Source organism: Zingiber officinale, chromosome 11A (genome assembly GCF_018446385.1).
Source record: "Zingiber officinale cultivar Zhangliang chromosome 11A, Zo_v1.1, whole genome shotgun sequence".
Classification (NCBI taxonomy): domain Eukaryota; kingdom Viridiplantae; phylum Streptophyta; class Magnoliopsida; order Zingiberales; family Zingiberaceae; genus Zingiber; species Zingiber officinale.
The window spans coordinates 69,298,591-69,315,220 of NC_056006.1; the positions used below are offsets into that span (position 1 = coordinate 69,298,591).

The following is a 16,630-nucleotide window of genomic DNA, read 5'->3' on the forward strand; positions in this document are numbered from 1 at the left end:
CACTTAACTGGTGTTACTTTCTTACTTGTTAGCGGTACTTAAAACTTATAGAATATAAAATCCGAACATGTAATCATGAAATAGCTGAACATGTGGAACTATGGTTCTTTAAAATATTCTCAATAAACATACATCACGTAAGAACATATAACATGCATTTCTAATCTTGAAGCAGGCTATATTACTAAAGCAACCTAAGGCAACTGAAGGAATTTGGCAAATGCAATTCATCTCAACACCCATCTATCAAGTTACAACAGCTGAGCATGTCCTACTATTACCTGCTAACACTTACAACTAACATGTTAATCTTGATTAAAGGAACAAATCAACATAATAGTACTAACATTCTAATTGAACCACAGAAATAAAAAGTAAACTCCAGCAACCAATTAGAAAACACAGCCGCAACTATATAAAGCATTTCTAGAAAGATCTAAACAGGATATTCCAGCAGTACAGAAGAGCACCAATTCTAATAATCCAAAGCCAAACTTTTTAGCACTGTCTAAACAATTCCTCGCCATACGATGAAAACAATTTCAGCAGAATGTAAGCTAGCAGTAGCAAATAAAACAATTCCAGAAATTCTAGACATCCTTTCCACAATACCGTGCAAACAATTCAAGCAAGCAAATCCAGCATTCCAAAATAGTGCATGAAATCTCTAAAACTCACTAGCAGATTTAAGAAATCTATCTATCTAACTTTCCTTAACCACTTAAAGGAAGGATTTAAATAACTTCTTAGCAAACTTTTGATCTCCCCATAGTCCAGCCATCACACACCTTCATCACCACCACCTTGTCGCCTTCCTTTCATATTCTAGCTTCTCCTTTATCTGCAGTAGAAGGAAAAAAAAGAAAAGTATCTATAAGCGAAAACGCTTAGTAAGTACTAATCTATCTCACAAAACTCGCAATGCATAAATATAATGCAAAAGTACTGAAACAAGAATATTAAAGCAATCTGCATGTGATCATGGTATACAGAAAATAAACTGGATGCAAGTCATACTCACTAACTAGCAGGATAAAAAAAATTAATACTATAAGCTTAGAATTTCATAAACTAACTTTTTATTTATTCTAAGCATGTAACTTGTTTCATTTCTTATATCCTTGTGTTAGAAATTAATCTTTTAATTCTGTCTTTTACTCACTTCTTCTTCCTTTCTTTCTTTCTTAACTTTTCTTTTCTTTTCTTAACTTTTCTTTTCTTTGGGCCCAGGCTTAGTACCATCTCATGCGCGTTCCCTAATAGGTTGGGGTTGCGAGCCACCAATCCTAAAAGAGCATACCTCGGTCTACCAGGGCCAAGACCTCGAAAATGGTCACCTGGATTTGTTTAACGACAAGCTCTTGGATGTCGGGTACTAGCCTCTTGCTTTACTTACCTGTTATCTTTCTTATTCTGATATTAAAAATGCCCTGGCATTTAATTAAGCTTTAGTGTTCTTTTAATTCTAAACTACTTCCAGAAAAATGGTTTCAGGAATTCTAAAACATGGTAGTAGCATGGGAGTAAACTAATTCCAATCATACTGTAAATATAGGCAAAGAATGCTACTTTAGTGATTCCAATCGTGCTGTAAATATAGGCAAAGAATGCTACTTTTGTGATTCCAAACATGCTGTAAATAAAGCAAAAAGGAAGCTAATTCTAGACTTTTTAGCATGCTGCAATAAAAGTAAAATAATGCAACTTTATGCTTCTTATCATGTTGTAAAAACCCTAAATCCATTTGCTGGAATTTATGGCAGCAATTAGGCCTACACGAATACTACATTTAAGGCTGTAGGCATGCTAAAGAGACAACTATAAGCTGAAATTAAGGCTGTCCAGTTTAACCAGGAGTTCGAAATAGAGTTTCTATGTAAGAAATGCTCAAAATCTACTTGGTATAAGGAGTTAGCGGCTTAGGTAGCATAAGAAACTACTTAACTGTATAACGAAACCAATGGTAAAGCCACTTGGCACAAATCATACCACAAGTTTAATTAATCTAAACAAAATTCGGATCTCCCTGTAAAGCTCACGGCAGGACTCGATTGACATCAAGAACCCACACAACTTCAATCCCGCGAGCTCAAATCATGCTTTGTTAGATTGGCAAAAGACAATCAAAATCCAATCCTTCCTCAAAAACTCACGGCAGAAATCCATAGGTCTCAAAATCCATACTTTTTCCATTCCGAAAGCCAACAAATCGAAGCAAAACTCGAAACAATTCCTACCGCAGGTGAGTAGTACTTACATGCTTTCTTGGACTTACAATCGGAGAAGAGGTCTCTAGGGTTTCGGCTAGCTTCAAATCTCGGCGTTCCTTTATGTCCGCGTGCTCCCTTCGATGAGGGAAGCTCGGGTCCAAGAGGAGCTCACGGCAGTGTCCTTGTCCGACCGCCGGAGGCGAAGCCCGAGCGGCGGCTGCGATTTCGCCCGAGAGGAGGCCGACGCCGCGGGAGAGGAAGGGATCGCGAGATTAGGTCACGGGAAAATCATTCCCTTCTCCTCTTAACTTATCCCTTTTATAACCTAGGTTTAACTTTGCCCTTTACTATGACTCATATATATCCGCTGACTTTTTCTTGATCTTCACGGGCGAGCGGCTGTGTTAAAGGTTAGCCGAAAAGGCCGTCGAGCTCCGACGTTAAATATCGAGAGACGAGCGCGTTGCGGAAGCCTCTGGGAAGATCGTCGAGTTCGACGTTGAGAACCGGCGAAGCGACATCGGAGTAGCCGAGATCGATCGGCGAGCCCGACGAGACGGTTCCGCGACGATCACCGGCCGACAGCCCGACAGCTCATGAAGCGGCCAAGCAAACGACGGCAACAACCGAAGACCAGTCCGAGTCCGAGAAGCCAACCGCATGAAGAGTCGACGACGAAAAAGAGTCAACCGGCAAACGTGACAACGTGTCGATAACAAAGGTCGATCAGACCCACCACGAGCCGCAAAGACGTCAGCCATCGCGTCAGGGCGGCCTGCCGAGGCCGACCAGCGACGTCCAGTCGATTCTCCCGACGCAGCCAGCTGACGAGATCCTTCTTCAAGTCGGCCTCAGTTGCCAGGCAGCCCTTCGATCTCCACCTTCGTCCATGTCGCCCATCGCCACGCCCGGAAGGGCCGCCCGATCTTTATCCCGTTCCCTGCAGCACCGTCACGACGGCTCGGCGGCTCCAAAGTGCGTCTCCGCCTGCCGATTGCCGCCCTTTGACCTCCGTTCATTTCTTCCTCCACTCAGCACGATGTCGGCCATCCGCTCACTTCGATGAAGGCAGCAAGCGGCAACAAAATATCAGCCACAGGTCGCCCGCCGTGCAGTCCCCTCTGTCACGGGACAGCGCCGCCGACAGACGCCTCCCATCCCAAACGCACGATCTGAGGGTGATCGTCGGGAGCCGACGCAGAATATGAGACATCACCGAGTCATCTTGAACCAGCGGCCGGACGACGCTGCCGCCAAGACGGCAGCGAGTCCTGAGTGGTGGAAGGTTGAGCTGGCCGATGGTCGCAAGAAGTCGAGCCTCGGGTGCCCGAGGAGACCGCCCAAAACCACAGAGCTTCATCGCCCCGCCGGCACCGCCTCCCCGGAGAAGGCCGGGAGCGGCTTGCCTAGCCGACGGCGCATGAGTCACCACTGGCGCCTCGTCACCCGATCGACCCTCCTCCCTACAGATGTGATAGGTCGGGCCGCTGGAAAACGGGAGTGAGGAGGAGGGCTGATCACGACGAGGCGCCTTGGACTCAGAACGCCTGGCAGAGCAAGCCGCCTCCACAGCCTTCTCCAGTGAGGAGCAGCCGAGCGGAGCGATGAAGTGGTTTTGAGGCGGCCCCTGAGCACACCACCGACTTGACCTCTTCCACGACCATCGCCGAGGCTCAACCTTCCACCACTCAGTTTCACGCCGCTTAGGCCGGGCGACTGGCGGCCGGCGAGTCAGTCCTTCTCGCCATGGCCTCAAGATGACTCGAGCGGCCCGAGGGTGATAAAAACGCCCTCATATTTCCTGAGGAATATCGCCGCCGACGCCATGCTCTTCACAGCGCATCACCTCACCGTCCGCCGCCAAAGTTTGGGAGGACGCTACAGAGCTGTGCCGCGCTTATGTCCCCCACCAACTAGATAACGACGAAGAACAGACACCGGTATGCCTTTTCGCCATCGATATTTTTATTTGCGCTTTTAACTTAACCGCCTTCATTCGCAGAGTTGGGTAGAATGCAGCGCAACAAGAATCGACCGGCGTCGGAGGAAGAAATGAAAAACTTAAACTTTCGAGGCAAACCAAGGGCAATCCACACCGCTTGGAGAAGAGCAAAAGCTTTTGAAGTCGAACGAGACGCTCCGATCCGCCGAGCGAGGTCACGCTTGTGGGTCAAACAACGGATAAAGAGATCAAGATGGCGACCACTCTAAGCGCAAGGCCATCGATGACATGGACCAATGAAGGTGGAGATCGAGGGCTAGAGCAACGCATCAAGGATCCGGATGCCCTTTCGCCACCGAGAAGGAGGGCCGCCACCGATCTTCTTAAATTTGAAGAAGACTAAGGATCTCCGTGCCGCCTAACGATGCTTCCGAAAGGCTCAAAGAGTATCAGAGGGGGAGCTGCCTGCCATGACGGCTGAGGAAGGCATTTGTCCGCTTGCATTTCGACTTGAGAGAAATTCACCGACAAGATTTCACTTTCGAAGAGGCGATTAAGGCTGTGGATTACTTCAAGACCAAAGGCCACCTTCCCGCCGAGCCGACCATCCCCCGAGGATCCGGCTACCGTGATGGGCGATTCCGTATGCTCTTTTGATTTTGACGCGAGGCGGTTTTTATCAACCTTTTGTATCGCCGCTCGCCAAACTTATTTTTGTTGTAATTCCTTTGTTTGCCCAGCTTTGACGCAAATAGATCATCTTCCGTTCCTGCAACTTTTGTTTTGGCAGAAATTTTTCTTTCGTCATGTTTAAAGTGTTCTTTTAAACTCATCCGCTTCATACTCTAACACTGATTCAAGCCGCTTGGCTTCATACTCTAAGACTGACTCAACCGATTGTCTTCAAAAATGTCTTTCGCCATGCAACAGCGTAGCCGCTGCCACGAAATAATTGTCGCTCACCTTAATTCCTATTAACCATCTATTGCTTTGCACCTTACCTCATAGAGTTTTTCATATATTTTTGCTAAGCCCGCCTTTCCGTGGCCTTTAAAGAAGCTCCTCGCTATTTATCATCGCGAATGCATCACGTGATGGCTATCCGCCGGACGCTCGGCGTGCCTCGATATTTAACGCCTGAGCTCGACGATCTTCCGCCGGACGCTTATATACGCCTCGATATTTAACGCCGGACGGTCTCTTCCGCCGGACGCTTATGCCGGCTTCGATATTTAACGCCTGAGTCGACGGCCTTATACCGCCGGCGGCTCGCCTCTCGATATTTAACGCCGGGCTCGACGGTCTTCCGCTGGACGCTTATAGACGCCGGCTCGCCTCTCGATATTTAACGCCGAGCTCGACGGTCTTCCACTCCTTGGGCTATATAGACGCCTACGCCGCTCTCGATATTTAACGCCGGAGCTCGACGGTCTTCCGCCCGGACGCTTATAGACGCCGCGCCTCTCGATATTTAACGCCGGAGCTCGATGGTCTTCCGCCGGACGCTTATAGACGCTCGGCTCGCTCTCGATATTTAACGCTGAGCTCGAGCGATCTTCCGCTAGACGCTTATAGACCCCGACTGCCTCTCGATATTTAACGCCGCCTGAGCTCGACGGTCTTCCGCCGACGCTTATAGACGCCGGCTCGCCTCTCGATATTTAACGCCGAGAACGACGGCCTTCCGCCGGACGCTTATAGACGCGCCCTTCTCGATATTTAACGCCGGAGCTCGATGGTCTTCCGCCGGACGCTTATGCGCCCTCGCCTGATATTTAACGCCTGAGTCGATCGCGTCCGCCGGACGCTTATAGCTCGCCTCGATATTTAACGCTGGACTCGACGGCCCTCCGCCGGCTCGTCTCTCGATATTTAACGTCGGAGCTCGATGGCCTTTTCGGCTAACCTTTAACACAGCCGCTCGCAGCTGATATATCCCTTTTATATCCTCTGCCACGAAGCTGACTTTTTCTTGATCTTCACGGGCGAGCGGCACTTGATGATAGCCTTGGTAAGCGTCGAGCATACATATTAATTCGCAGCCGGCCGTAGAGTCCACTAGCTGATCTATCCGGGGCAGAGGATAAAAGTTTTCGGGCTTTGTTGAGATCCCGAAAATCTATGCATACTCTCCACTTGTTGCGGCTTGAGACTAATACTCGTCACACTCCGGACCGAAGCGCGATATGGCGGCTTCTAGCTTCTCCACCTCCGCCGGATGATGGCGATGCTCGCGCATCGAAATCTCTTTTCTCCGCCGTCCGAGTCGCCGGCCGGACGTGGAGCCCATGCCGCAATACTTGGTGAAATTCGCTCATGTGTCTCGTATAAGACATCATGGTTTCTTCTGAGGCATTGGATCACCTCCTCCTTCTGGTTGGCCTCCAGATCGGACGCGATGAATGTCGTAGCCGCCGATCGGGTTGGGTGTATCTGCACTTCCTCTTTTTCTTCATAAACTAAAGAGGGAGGTTTTTCAGTTATAGCATTCACCTCGATCCGTGGCGATTTCCGAGCGGAACTTGCTTCTGCTCGGACCATTTCAATGTAGCATCGCCGAGCTGCCAGTTGGTCTCCCCGTACTTCTCCTACTTTGTCGTCGACGGGGAACTTGATCTTCTGGTGGAAGGTGGAGACGGCCGCCCGGAACTCGCTGAGCGCCGGTCGTCCCAAAATAACGTTGTGGATGAGGGAGAGTCCACCACCACGAAGTTCGCTGTCCGCGTCCTCCTAAGCGGCTCTTCTCCCAGTGAGATGGCTAGCCGGATTTGCCCGACCGGCAGGACTTCATTGCCCGTAAACCCGTAGAGCGGGGTTGTCATGGGCAGCAGCTCGGCTCGGTCAATTTGTAGTTGATCGAATGTCTTCTTAAATATGATGTTGACCGAGCTTCCTGTGTCAATAAAAACGCGGTGAATAGTGTAGTTGGCTATTACCGCTTTGATGAGCAGAGCGTCGTCGTGGGGCATTTCAATTCCTTCCAAGTCCCCAGGCCCAAAACTGATTTCGGGTCCACTCGCCCGCTCTCGGCTGCAGCCGACTGCATGGATCTGGAGCTGCCGGACGCTCGCCTTTCTTGCTCGGTTGGAGTCTCCTCCGGTCGGCCCGCCAGCGATAATGTTGATCTCGCCTCGGGAAGTATTACTTCTATTTTCTTCCTCCCGCGCGGATGGTCGAGACCGTTCTCTGGACGTTCGGCGATTCTCCTGCCTTGGGGAGCGATGCCGATCGGGAGTCTGTTGTTGTCGCCTATCAGCTCGCGTCCGATCGGCTTCATGATTTCTTTGTCGCCTGTCGACTGAGGGAGACCGTCGGCCGCCATTCCGAGGCACGGGGTCAGCCACGAAGGGAAGACTTCGACAATCCCTTGTGTTATGCGTATCTGTCCGGTGGAAGGAACAGAACATCGGGGTCCATTTCTTATTTGGCTTGGGTCGGGCGACCGCTACCTCTTGCACGTGAGACCTGGCATGGGGGAGCGGATTGCTTTGGCCCTCGGTCCTCTGGGCGGCTGATGAGCGGCGTGCTGTTTCCGCTCAGCATGAGGAGCCGGCTCGGTTGGAGTTTCTTTCTTCCTGGCCGCTTGCGCTTCCTCCACGTTGATGTATTCGTTGGCCCGATGTAGCATGTGGTCGTAGTCTCAGGGCGGCTTCCGAATGAGCGATCGGAAGAAATCCCCATCCACGAGGCCCTGTGTAAAGGCATTCATCATGGTCTCCGAGGTGGCCGTTGGAATATCCATGGCCACTTTGTTGAACCGCTGGATGTAAGCTCGGAGCGATTCACGGGCTTCTTGTTTGATGGCGAACAGACTAACGCTGGTTTTTTGATAGCGCCGGCTGCTTGCAAAATGATGGAGGAAGGCCGTTCGGAAGTCCTTGAAGCTTGAGATGGATCCGTCCGGCAGCCTCCGAAACTAACGTTGAGCCGATCCAGATAGGGTGGTGAGAAAAACCCGGCACTTCACCCCATCTGTGTATTGATGCAGGGTTGCCGTGTTATCAAACTTGCCCAAATGATCATCCGGATCAGTGGTTCCATTGTATTCGCCGATCGTTGGAGGCACGTAGTGTTTGGGCAGAGGGTCTCGTAGGATAGCCTCTGAAAATTGGCGATTAATCCGCTCGGGAGATGAGTCCGCTCGGGGGGCTTTCCCATTTCTATCATCTCGTCTCGGCATCTCATCGGAAGAAGATCCCCGATCTCTATGAGTGCGTGTGGCTTCGGGGGTGCGGAATAGAGCCCGATGAAATGCAACGATGGCAGGTGGTGCTTCCGCTCGACGCCGTCGATGTTGCTTGCCGCCGGCGCCTATTGCTTTGCTTTTGTTCCACGAGCGGCCCTCAACTCGATCAGAGCGCCGAGTTCCTCCGTGGAAAGCGTCACCGTGTGTTGTCGCCCGACCCGCCCATTGTTTCCATTCGGATGACAGAGCGTTCCCCAGCCGCACCAATTGATCGTCCCGCCGAAGCCGACCAACGGACGTTGCGGCACGTGGTGCGATTGACTGATATAGATCTCTCGCTCGTCGACGATAGAAAAAAGTCCTGCGAAGGGGTTCCCATGCGACCCTCCGACGCCAAATCGTGCAAGCAAGTAGTGAAAAAGGTGGCTTCAAAGATGTCTCACGCATTGGCGAAGTATGAGGCTCTTTATATAGCAAGGTGAAAGAGCTCCTCGCACACTCCCGAGGCACATATGTGTCCGAGCCCATACCCCCTGTATGCGTCGCCGCCTGAAGCTTACCCGACGTCCCTAATATCGCTGGTCAGATGTCGATGAGACAATGGTAACACCCGTGCTGTTAGACTTGTAGCCGTCAGCCATAGGGCTTGACAACTATCATAAGATGTTCTTGTCCTCTCACCGATCACAGTGCCGTCACGTGCAATGGCCGGACGGAAGTCCATCCGACGGCCCTTATCTTAGTGGCGGACGACGAGCTCACATCCCGTCCGCTGCCGGCATCGATATACGAGGATATTTTCGTAGGATGCCATGTAGGGTATGCAGATGTCACCTTCTATTAGGCTTTCCGCTCGGCTCTTTGCTACTGTTTAATTGACTGTCGGGGCGACTTTTGCCATCGGCTATTTACCGGTCGGTCGGCCGGGGGGTCGGCCCCTCCTTCTCCGATCGGCCACCTTGGCCTTTGACTCCCGCGTGGCATTGACCCCTCAGAATGGGGGTCCCCTGTTCTAACCGCCGGATCATATACTATATTCTAGTTTAATGTGTTAAATTTAAGAAGAATTATATTTATTTTTGAACTTTTACTTAAAAAATATAAGAGACAATTAGTTAAATTGATGTCTATTATATTTAGTTAGGGAGTGAAAATAAAGTTTTTAGGATATATGATTAGGTAGTGCATGCAAATTTTCTCTTACGGTCAATTTACTTGGGAGAGCGGAAATTAAAACTAAGGAAAAGTTTCCGCAGTAGAAAAGTTTCCGTCGTTTACTTCATTAAAATTTTCAGATGAAAAAGAAACGCAATCAGATGATTTTGGAGCCAAAATTGATCACCTCAAAATTGGATAGAAAGCCGCAGATGAAAATAAAAATGACGCATGTACTCATTTTCATTTACAAAATTACACCAAATACTAAAAAATAACGTATATACCCTTTTAAACCTATAAAATTACACTATGTAATAAAAAAATGACGCATGTATCATTTTTTATTTATAAAATTACATTTTTTGTATCACTTTCCTCTATCAAGATAAACAAGTATGTAAAGGAAGAGATTTCTTCATCCTTTCTCTTTTCTTCTTCCAAAGATAATTTCCTACCATAAATTTCTTTCCTTTTTTCATCAGTGCGTGCTTTGGAGTAAATATATCATTAAATTGACTCGATTTTATTCATTTATACACCTATTTATCTAATATTATATATATATCTGATATAAATTTATTGATTTTGAAAAATATGTAATCTATACGGGGTAATATGAAAAAGTTTCGTTTTAATAATATAATTATTATATAAACCTAACACAGAATCCTGTTGTAGGTTTCGTCCGTTTCAGCTATCCGTTCTTGACGGCTGCTTGATCTCCTTCACAGCTACATCGTCGTTCTTCCATCTTCTTGCAGATTACTTGGTATCCTTGTTTTTCTTATGCAGCTTTAGTCTCTAATCTCTCCCTCCTCGGATCTGTTGATTAATTTTGAAGTTCATTTTCACAGAATTGCTTCTTGTCTTTGTTTCATGTATTACCAGATTGAATCGCTGCTTTTGAGTTTTTCTAGATTTATATTATTAGATATGCATTTGAAACTTCAGATCCCTGGTATTTTTTTCCATGTTATTAAAATTGAGGATTCTGCGATTTCAGATATGGTCTTTCGCAAAGTATCGTTTTGTTTCTTGTAATTGTTTGTTGTATTCTTTTGTTGTTTCATTATGTTGTTGATTGTATTAACTATTATGACCATGGAGATTTTATTCGATCTAGATTTTTTTTACCAAATATCCTTTTTTTAAGTGCTACTGTTGGCCACTCGCTCACATAACATAATGATTAGTGTAATCATCTAATGCAATCTGTTTTTCCCCCCATTATAGGTGAAATATATCACTCTCGAGGAACTAAAATGTAAGTGTTATGTTTTGCCTATTATTTTCAATTATTACTTATTATCCTGTTACTAAATTTTGCAGGAGTAGCATCCACCTTTTTTTATATAAAAAAAAAAAGAGTTTTTGTATTTGCCTTGTTGATCAATCTCATCATTTGCTGTAACTTTAGGGCGGATGAGGAACTCACTGATCCAAAACTGTATCTTGAGGAAACTTGCAAGCCAAAGTGTGTAAAACCTTTTTGGGAGTATCAGGTACTTAAAGTGCATAACATGTGTCATGGAAAACTCTTTTCCATTTATCGAAGGTGTAGATAAGTTTTATATAACTAGATACACATCATTAAGGAATAAGGCTAGATTTTGGGATTTGATAAGATAGTATTTAAAAGATCCGATTGACCATGTTGATGTTGATCCACTTAGGCATATTGTATTGATATCGGCTGATTTTGCCAACATGCCAACTATGGTTTCTACTTTCTAGTGCGGACATGTAACATGGAGCTTAATTACCTAATCAGTTGATATGCCTAGTGTGCTCTATGGAACCTCTCCAGTGCATCTCCCTTTTATAGACACTGAATTGTAGAGTGCTTCATTAGCTTCTCATCATTTGCTCAAACTTTTAAGGTGGTTTGCCCCACCACACTTGAGCTTGATAATCACTGAGTTCTTGCGCTCAAGCATAGTAGCCTACCTATTTTCCTAAAAATGATTAAGACATGTTTATATTGTAATAATAAGGCTATTTTTTTTGTCAATATGAAGCCTATGCCATTTACATATGGAAAAGGATTATGGTGGGAGGGAAGAATAGAAGATCAAACTAGTCTGTCTTTACTTAAATTGGCAGTGTTGCATTTCGATTCATTAAAGGTGTTGACACTAAGAGGTTGAACTCTCTGCTTTGTATCTAAAAAAATTGTATAAAAAATTATGTTTTGATGCAAGGACAAATTAAAACAGTATAAACTTATCTTGATATTGAAGAGATGCACAATTAGCCAGGGTAGTTGGGTTCAAATCCCTACTCTTCAATACATGTTTTTTATTCTGTTTCCTTGGCACTTGATCCATGCCTCAGTTGAGTAAATAATCTATGTGTTGCATAATGCAAATCATCCACCCAGAGACATTTGGAGAAATTCAAGTAGATTTTATTAATAAGATAAAGGTTATGTGGTTAAAAGTTAAAATGAAGCGAACTTATAGGAGACTTGTTCAATCACTGTTTCCCACTTAATCTCAAAGGAGGATTTTATGAGACTGATAGGGTTAACCATTCTCTATGAGGTGGTCCATTGAGCAATTAGAAATTAATGCATTCAAAGAAGATAAAGATGCTTAGATGATGGGTAAACCTGAAAAATATAAGACTTAAGATAAATAAATAAACAAATACTATCTGAGAGTAGTTAGGTTTTACTTTCAACTAATAATAAAATTGGTAAAAACAAGTAAACTAGTATGAATATTGTTCAAATACAGTAAATAGATTCTATAGCTATAAGTTCAATGAATTAGAGTGAAGGAAACTCTATATAACATAAAACTGATTTAAGAGAACATCCTACATAAATTTCAGTTGTGCAATAAGATGATAAATCTTCACTTGAGGAGCCCATGTAGCACCTTGCCTGCCCTCCTTCCCAAGTGTGTTTCAGTGATATTGATTACATTCCTGGAAACTTCTAGCTATTTAAGGGGCAAATTTATTACTGTCAAGTTAATGCTTACTGTATTCTTTTAAATCAATTCATGGAGCTTTGTATTCCATTATCTACAAAAGATAAACATTGTTTCTAGATCTGATCCACTTTGTGTTCGTTCAACATTATGGCAACATTATCATCTTATTTCATTGTTTGTCATGCCCACCTGATCTCGGTCCACTAAAAGGCAAGCTTCACTTGACTCATGTGAGCCTCATATGAGACTAGAGAACCAATGAAGCCACTAACTCAGTTATCAACCTGTAACTTGAGGCCAAAAATAACAACCAAAGGGAGGAAGCACAGTTGTGCAAAATGAGTCAATAACAGATGCCCAGGGTTTAAAATTCTTCAAACGTGAATTTGCATTACGATTAACAAGCTTTGGGTTTCACTGCTAGCCATCAATCATAATTCATAAACCTTATCTTAAAATTTCTTATCCAACTATGATTGATCACACATTATCACTTCAAGATTTCACAATTTATCATCTTTCAAAGCAAGTATAGCCTTTAGCTAAATCTACCAGCCACAAGAGTGTATCTATAGTACATGAGCTAAAATCCCATCTAAGAACATTGTGATCACTGTTATAAATCTCATAGTCTGTCTTATAGAATTCACCACTTTCCATCTTTGTTCATTTGGTATCTTAAACATGACCAAGTAAACTTTCTCCATCATAGGTTATCATCATTTACCCATTGTCTTTAAGCATATTTATCACTTTGTTAGATAGTTGGAGCAAAAGGTGATATCACTCACCCCAAGCGGCCTTGTATCGCCGGCCCCACTTTGTTAGATAGTTGATTATATAGAAAGTGTTGGGGCAGTGGCTTTTCCCCTATTTTCTAACATTAATAAGTGGTTATTGAATAAACACAAACAAGGATATGATCGTTGTATCATTAGCAGTTTGGTGATCAATTGAGTGTAATTACCAGTAAGATAACGGTCATGGTTGTGAGCCATTGTGCCAGCCTTGGTCCTCGTATATCATTTGTCTTTATGTATTTACTTAATGATTAAGCACACTATGTGCATTCCAAACATTTTATAATCAATGTATCTCAATTCATTGATTTAAAGTTCTTTTTTCTTAGTTACAATGAATTTAACCAATTCCTCTATGAACTCATTTTATGTAAAACCATTTAGCAAGTTTATAAGTATTCACAGGAATTGACAGCAAGGATTCAACAAGAAAAGTAAAGCAATGAGATGACTAGTGCCAATGAATGAACTAAATGATATTCTCAAATAAACACTGCCAAATTTTATTTTTCAATGTTCAACCCTCATGATAGAATATAAACATTACAAAAAGGTTCACTAATTATTATGAAATTTTAGCAATGCCTCTTTATAAATCTTATTTTTACCCTATTTCAACACTTAAAACATCATTTTACTTCCCTTTTTAAAACAGGACAGCATTTTAGAAGTAATAAATTATTTCATAATTCTGTTCATGCACAATGTCCTTAGAGAAAGGGACAAGCAAGAAATACTCACCTAAGAAACCTCAATTTGCAACCAAACCACTTCTAATGCATTTCTTAATTTTCTCCAAATGTTATCATTACAAGATGCCACCCAAAAGTAATCTTAACTCATATTTAAATGACATCTATATCATATAACACCAAAGGAACTTACCTCAATCCCAATTCACAAAGAAACTCAGGTGGCGTTTGGTTAAATGATGGGAATGACTATGGGTATGAGTTTGATAGTAAGGTGTAATGGGAATGAGAATGGAAATGAAACTCATCTAGTTATATAAGTTTGGTTGATTCCCATAAATCTAGAAATCATTCCCAAATTGTCATTCCCAAACCCATAATCCAAACATCATCTTTTACTATCATTCCATTCTCTCATTCCCAAATCCATCAACCAAACACCCCCTCAATCAATTTCCAAGCCTTTTCTAACAATGCAATAGGATCCTACCAAAAGGAGGTCGTCTAATAGCTCAATCATAAACAAGCAATGACCATTAAACTCAATAATAAAATACATACATAGACTCATGGTTTAAAATCTTGTTTTGCATTGAGTGAAACACACAAAATATATTATTCAAATAAATAATTGAAATTTGATACTATTTAGCATAGACAATGCCTCCTATGTCGTTCTGTTAACCACATTGATGAGTATCAATTTATGCTAATGATTGAGGTAATGCTATTATTATTATTATTTTTGTAATTTGTCTTTATACAAGATAATGTCAAAATTATATTATTGCAGATAGAAAATAAATTTGAATTGAATATTATAGTTGTCTTATTTTGTTCTTTTTTCTTCTCCGTCTCTATTCTCCTTTTACCGCCAATTTGCCTCTAGCACTATACATCTGAATGTCAACACAATTCCAAAATAGTGTCGTTCCAATCAAAGATAGGAACTCTAGCATAGCTTGAGATTTTGAACGTTGCATGGGTACTCATGGAGAGAGAATTGGCCATCCAAGAAGTTGAAGAGGGCTGCTAGGATTTCTTGTAGTTGTCTGGCTTCACTCATCAGGACTTTCCATCTGCCTAGCTTCACTCACCAGGACTTTCCATCTGCCTGGCTTCACTCACCAAGACTTTCACACTGCCCGGCTTTATTCACCAGAACTTTCACCAGCTTAGCTTCACTCACTAGATCTTTCACCTGGTTTCACTCATCATGATTTTCCCAACTGCCTAGCTTCACTCACCAGGACTTTCACACTGCCCGGCTTTACTCACCGGGACTTTCACCTGACTAACTTCACTCACTAGATCTTTCCTTTGCTTAACCTTTAGTTAGGACTTTACCAGTCAAGTATCCAGTCAACCTTGACTTACTTGACTTTTCTTCACATCACTAGTCAAACCTTGACCAAAGAGGAATTGCACCAACAATCTCCCCTATCGGACGATTGCACCTGCAATCTCCACATATTGTCAAACATCGAAACTTAAACATTAAGACTCAAGTTTGAGCCAACTCAAGCTCAATCAACCTGGTCAATCTTGACCTTGGGATATTGCACCAACAACATTGGCATTCTCTTCTGAATTTTCAAAATTGTAATCCATTTATGCAGAATGTTGGGTGTAACAACCGGTGGACACTTAGTATCACTACACTGTTTGATCGTCTGTATGTTCATATAAAATTTCTATTCAAGTGATCTTTCTTCCACTCTTTGCCGTCACCTTTCATTCTCCAGATGTAACATAATTGATTCCATCATTTCAAGATCGCTTCCTTCTGTATACATTTTCTACCCAACCTACTATGTTTTAGAGTAAAATATAGTGCATTAACTAGGCTTTTCTGTAAGCATTCAATTCAATGTTCTTATTGTCTCTTTCCCCTTGATGCTGAAATTAACCTTCGCAACCTTCGTTGAGCAGGCGTGCATTAAAAGAATCAAAGGGGATGAATCCGGACAGAAGCATTGTACTGGACAGTACTTCGATTACTTGAAGTGTGTCGATGAGTGTGTATGTATTCTTTGATTTGCTTATTTTTTCCCCTACTACCACGAAGTGATAAAACATCCATAAAATTTCTTCTTTCTTAAATAAAATGCAGGTTGCACTTAAGCTTTTTGACAAACTGAAGTGATCAGAGGATGAATGATGGTTGCACTTAGATTTTACCCATCAGTTGCTCTTTATTGTGTTTCGGCAGAGGATCAATTTTCTGCGAACCCTTTCAAAAGTAATAATGGAAGAATGATTGTTTTAAAATACCATTTAAGTGGCGTTCCCTGTGTGTTCTGTGTTCGGCCATTTTCTTCTCTGGCATCTTTTTGATAGAGTAACAGGTGCACCATCTATTTTTTAGCGATTGTTTCCATGAACTTTTTTCTTTTTTCATAGATCGATTCAACTTGAACTTCGTTTGGTGCCCAAAGGCTGGACTTGGAACAGATTCTCATACTTTGATTTTACAGTGAATACAATGAAATTATGCTTTTCTTGGATTTGATCAGAATTAAAAATAATTGGATTGGATATGATGTTTTTTTTTAATTAGAAGGACTTGGTGGTATTCCATTAAAACTAAATCCATGGAATTGAATTATTTGAAATTTATTTAATTGAATATTGAATTATTCGTAATTTAGCTAATTGAATCGATTCAATTTTACTATTAAAATTGAATAAATTTGATTAATG

At 43.2% G+C, this 16,630-nt stretch overlaps 1 protein-coding gene across 1 annotated transcript; it reads left to right on the plus strand.

Annotated features, from left to right (window-relative positions):
* Positions 1 to 10,157: 10,157 nt before the first annotated feature.
* LOC122030848 (cytochrome b-c1 complex subunit 6-1, mitochondrial-like) lies at positions 10,158 to 16,223 on the plus strand. Its single transcript, XM_042589892.1, has 5 exons — positions 10,158 to 10,265; positions 10,730 to 10,760; positions 10,914 to 10,998; positions 15,860 to 15,949; positions 16,041 to 16,223. Coding segments are annotated over exons 2-5 (210 nt in total). The 5' UTR covers positions 10,158 to 10,265; positions 10,730 to 10,758; the 3' UTR covers positions 16,074 to 16,223.
* Positions 16,224 to 16,630: the final 407 nt, after the last annotated feature.

Bases quoted from the DNA above. Each gene is read 5' to 3' on its own strand.
- LOC122030848 (XM_042589892.1), top strand. The intron at 10,999-15,859 runs GTACTTAAAGTG...TTCGTTGAGCAG, and splicing joins AACCTTTTTGGGAGTATCAG to GCGTGCATTAAAAGAATCAA. The intron at 15,950-16,040 runs GTATGTATTCTT...AATAAAATGCAG, and splicing joins TGAAGTGTGTCGATGAGTGT to GTTGCACTTAAGCTTTTTGA.